Source organism: Pagrus major, chromosome 9 (assembly GCF_040436345.1).
Source record: "Pagrus major chromosome 9, Pma_NU_1.0".
Lineage (NCBI taxonomy): Eukaryota > Metazoa > Chordata > Actinopteri > Spariformes > Sparidae > Pagrus > Pagrus major.
The window spans coordinates 15,564,252-15,568,378 of NC_133223.1; the positions used below are offsets into that span (position 1 = coordinate 15,564,252).

The window sequence follows — 4,127 nt, forward strand, 5'->3', positions numbered from 1 at the left end:
TGCTATTACTGCATGTAGGGGTTGTTCATTATTAACCCCTCTTCCCCCTCCTCATAGAGGCTGGATAACTGGGATTTGGTCCCAGATGTGTGCCAGCTCATGTCTGCCTTTGATGTCCACTTTTTTTTTTTTCACGGGGAACATTCGTGAGCGGGCTCGACCGCAGGCAACTGTTTCTTCAGAGGATGGTAACGTTAAGGAAAACAGAGGCTGGAAACCAGGAACGGTATAGTGAGAGGATCACTCTGCCACATCTGCTTCATGTGGTTTGAAGACATCAAATATCCACCGTATAGAAGACACACAGGCGACATACAGCCTGTCTCTTTCTGGGCAGGCTATAATGGGAAAAGCACACATCATCTTGAAATAGAGGATGTGTGTGTGTGACAGTTTAAAACTAAATATGCAGCTGGTTCCACTGATAAAACCTACATATTTTTGGCTTTAAGTGGTGCATAAATTCCACTCCTCATTCCACTGGAAGGATGTAGGTGTGTGGAGTCCCGAGAGATCCTCCCCTGTGCAGGCTGAGTGATTGATGAGCTTGATTGCTGATTGACAGCATCTGTGAGTGTGTAGATGAGCTGTATAAAAACAGCACCTTGAGTCGTAAGGAGGAGCAGCTATTTCCAAGGACAGACCAGCCACGTGTAAAGCCCATCATTTATGGTTGACATCTAAGCTTCAGAATGGGTGAGTGTCCTTCATGCTCTGATTGCTGATACGTTGTAGTCTGATGTGGGCTTAGTCTCGGTCTCTTTTCTTTTTGTTTTTAGCAGGAAAGAAAGTGTTGATTGTGTATGCCCACCAGAGCTCTGGCTCATTCAATGCTGCAGCTAAAGATGCTGCCAAGGAGGCTTTAACAACTCAGGGCTGCACAGTTGAAGTGTCCGACCTGTACGCCATGAAGTTTAAAGCCACTGCTACTGCTGAGGACATCACCGGTATATAAATGTCTCACTTGCATTACAAAGTTCTGCTTTTAGTTGCTCTTCAGTTTTGCATGAAATGTCTTTCTTTCTGTAGGAGATGTTCAGAACGCTGATCACTTCCGTTACGCAGAGGAGACCAAGCTTGCATGGGAGGCAGGAAAACTGTCGGATGATATCACCGAAGAACAACGCAAACTCACTCAGGCAGACCTCGTCATCTTTCAGGTAGAGCCCGAGTGACAGTAATGTGTTTTTTGTCAAGTGTTCTGCATTAAAACTAACTTTAAATCTCTTCTCAGTTCCCCATGTACTGGTTCTCTCTTCCTGCCATCATGAAGGGCTGGATCGACCGGGTGCTCACGCTGGGCTATGCCTTCTCACAAGAGAAGCGATACAGCCAGGGTGTCTTCAATGTAAGGGTTCAAATCAGGAGGTTTTCCTTTTATGTAAGGCTTTTTATTTCCTTTTTTTAACTCATTTTCTTTCTTCACAGGACAAGAAAGCCCTGCTGTCCTTCACCACTGGGTCTCAGGAGTCCATGTTCAGTGCAAATGGCATTAATGGTGACATGAATGTCACACTGTGGCCACTGCAGGTACTGCCTCAGGATAAACTGACAAAACCAAGCTGTAAATGGGCTGTTGACTGTGGCAACATGGCATTCACACCATGTTTCTCTCTTCCAGAATGGCATCCTGCACTACTGTGGCTTCCAGGTTCTATCCCCTCAGATCTTCTGGGCTCCGTCTCACGTTCCCTCTGAGGTACGCAGCACCATGCTGAAGGGCTGGCGTACACGACTGCAAGGCATCCTGGGAGAAGAACCCCTTGCCTTCACGTCTCTGGACTGCTTCGACAGGGAGAAGGGTTTCCAGCTGAAGCCGGAGTTTCATGAGAAACACGCCGCCAAGGAGTTCGGACCGACGGTGGGGACCCACCTGGGCAAGCCGCTACCACCACACAACCAGATGAGGGCTGGAAGCTGAAGATGGTGGAGCCTCATTGAGTGTCGGGCCTTTTGTCTTCGTCCTGTATCTGTATGATCAATAAAAGCTGACTAAATATTATGACAGTTCTTGGAACATTGGTAACTCTATCGTTAAGTGCTGGGTTCTTGTGCTGGATGAGGTACAGCCAAGAAATGATCATGGTATAGGACTTGCCTTACAAAAATATGCAATCTTTGTTTGCACAATATTTAGTCTGGGCGTAAAACTAATTCTCCAGTGACTCAGCCAGAATTAATGGAGACACAGTAAATGTTACTGGCAACCACAAGCCTTTTTTTATAGGCAATTTTCTTGACCAATGGTAAGCATTAGGCCATATGTTTGAAGTGTCTGCCTGGATCTTATTTGTAAAGATTTGATGCATATTCAAGGCTTTTTTTTTTTTTTTTTTTTTTTTCTGCTCCTGAGGAAGGTCAACTCTCCCAGAATTGTTTTCAGCTGGTAAAACTTTTCCAAGGCTGTGTCTTATCTCTTCAGTTTTGTACTCTGTTCTCAAACATTTACAAAAACGCATCAGCAGTCTCGTTATCGGCTCCTAACCCTGTCAGTTGGAGCAAACGTGACAAAGTGCAGATTCCTTTTATCTATTTGTCCAACAAATGTCCTCTGCATTCAAATTGGTTTATGCCTTCATTGCTCTCAAAGGGTAACGCCACCATTTTTGCACTAGTCAAATCTTGGGGAGAACTACATGTGTTTAATAAAAAGTGCCTTTTGTGGCTCCAGAGGAAGCTGCATGTAATCCGATAAATTACTTCCAATGATGTCACTCGGTGGCTAAATTGCACTGGTCTAGCATTGCAATGTTTTAAAATGGACGGTTTCAAAATCAGCGATCACTTTTTTTCTACTGTGGGTTAATTTGCTGTCAATTATCAAAACTTTTTTTCATTTTTCAGGCTGGGAAAAATTCACATCAATGTCCTTAAGTCAGAATAAAAACTTGGAAAATCTGAGAAAATTATGGTACACAAGTTGACTTCAAAACCTGGAAAAAGGGATCATTACGTCACTGAATCTTGCTTTGGGGCCAGACTTTTGTGCCGACTGTATTGAAGTCTATGGGAGATGCATGGAGAAACCTGGAAAATTAATCACATTACATGCAGCTTCCTCTGGAACCACAAAATGTTTTATATATTACCTTTTTCACATGAGTAATACTCAGACTTGTAAACACACTTTAATATATAACAAAAATGTTGGAGTGACTCTTTAAAGCACATACTGTCCTATTTTAGAGCAGTATCCTGGTCCTGACCCCTCAGATCTGCTTTGCCTGTTTAGTCTCTCACTGCTTTGAAGGGGAAGAAGGGTCTCCAGTTGAAGCCTGACGTGCATTTGAAACATGCTTAACAAGGAGTTTGTTCAGACAGTGGGAAGCCACCTGGGGAAACCGCTCCTCCTCCCGACAGCCAGATCAAAGCCGGAGGGTAGTGATGAACACTGCCCTTTGGGTTCTGAGAGCACAATAAAGCTTCATCTCTTGCTGATCCGTGTGGAAATTTTGAATGTTTGGGCGAGCTAAGCCGTGTGTTTTTGAGCTGGTTATTTTGATCGTCTCGTGCCGTCAGGGAGAAGCTGAACTGAAGTGCTCTGTACCTTGTATGCAGACACGCTGACGACCAGGCGGGCAGGTTTGGCCTCTACGCAGGAACATAAGTGGCCGAGCTCTTTTTCCCAGAGAAGCAGCTTTTGTTTGGGTACGGAGGAAATGAGACGGGGAGGGGGGGGGGAGGGTTGGAGTGCGCACACTTAAGGAAACGGCCTTGCACTCTGATGTCCAGAGCACAGCCTGTGACATGTAGGAACTCGCTGGTGTGCATATTTCACAGCTGAGGTTCCACAAGGTCACTGGGTGTTTGTTTGAGTTTAGTCAGGTCCAGGTCCATAATCACCTGTCTCTGCAGGCATTTCATTTCCTTCTTCTGCTGTCAGAAAACAGAAGAAATTCAGTCATCTCGTGAGCGTGAGGTGTTTGAAATGTGGGAACCAATTTGCTTCAACCTTATAACTAAAACTCCCCAGCTCTGCATCAGTAGCTCTTCAGACTAACATGAACAAAACCTACCATTGTCAGTTTGAAGCTTTTGAAGTTTCCTTTTTCTATACGCATCATTGTCCCAGACAGAAAACCCATAGTGTTGGAGTTAGAATCTCAGGGTTTGGGGGGCACTGAGTG

The 4,127-nt window shown here is 44.9% G+C and overlaps 1 protein-coding gene across 1 annotated transcript; it reads left to right on the top strand.

The window, feature by feature from the left end:
- The first annotated feature begins 588 nt into the window (after window positions 1–588).
- LOC141002516 (ribosyldihydronicotinamide dehydrogenase [quinone]-like) lies at window positions 589–2,002 on the top strand. Its single transcript, XM_073473868.1, has 6 exons — window positions 589–696; window positions 780–947; window positions 1,030–1,160; window positions 1,235–1,348; window positions 1,429–1,530; window positions 1,622–2,002. Exons 1-6 carry the CDS (start codon window positions 693–695, stop codon window positions 1,919–1,921), a joined length of 819 nt encoding a protein of 272 aa, XP_073329969.1. The 5' UTR covers window positions 589–692; the 3' UTR covers window positions 1,922–2,002.
- Window positions 2,003–4,127: the final 2,125 nt, after the last annotated feature.

Excerpts from the sequence above, each read along its gene's own strand:
- LOC141002516 (XM_073473868.1), top strand. Across the intron at positions 948-1,029 it reads TACTGCTGAGGACATCACCG|GAGATGTTCAGAACGCTGAT; the intron begins GTATATAAATGT and ends TTCTTTCTGTAG. Across the intron at positions 1,531-1,621 it reads TCACACTGTGGCCACTGCAG|AATGGCATCCTGCACTACTG; the intron begins GTACTGCCTCAG and ends TCTCTCTTCCAG.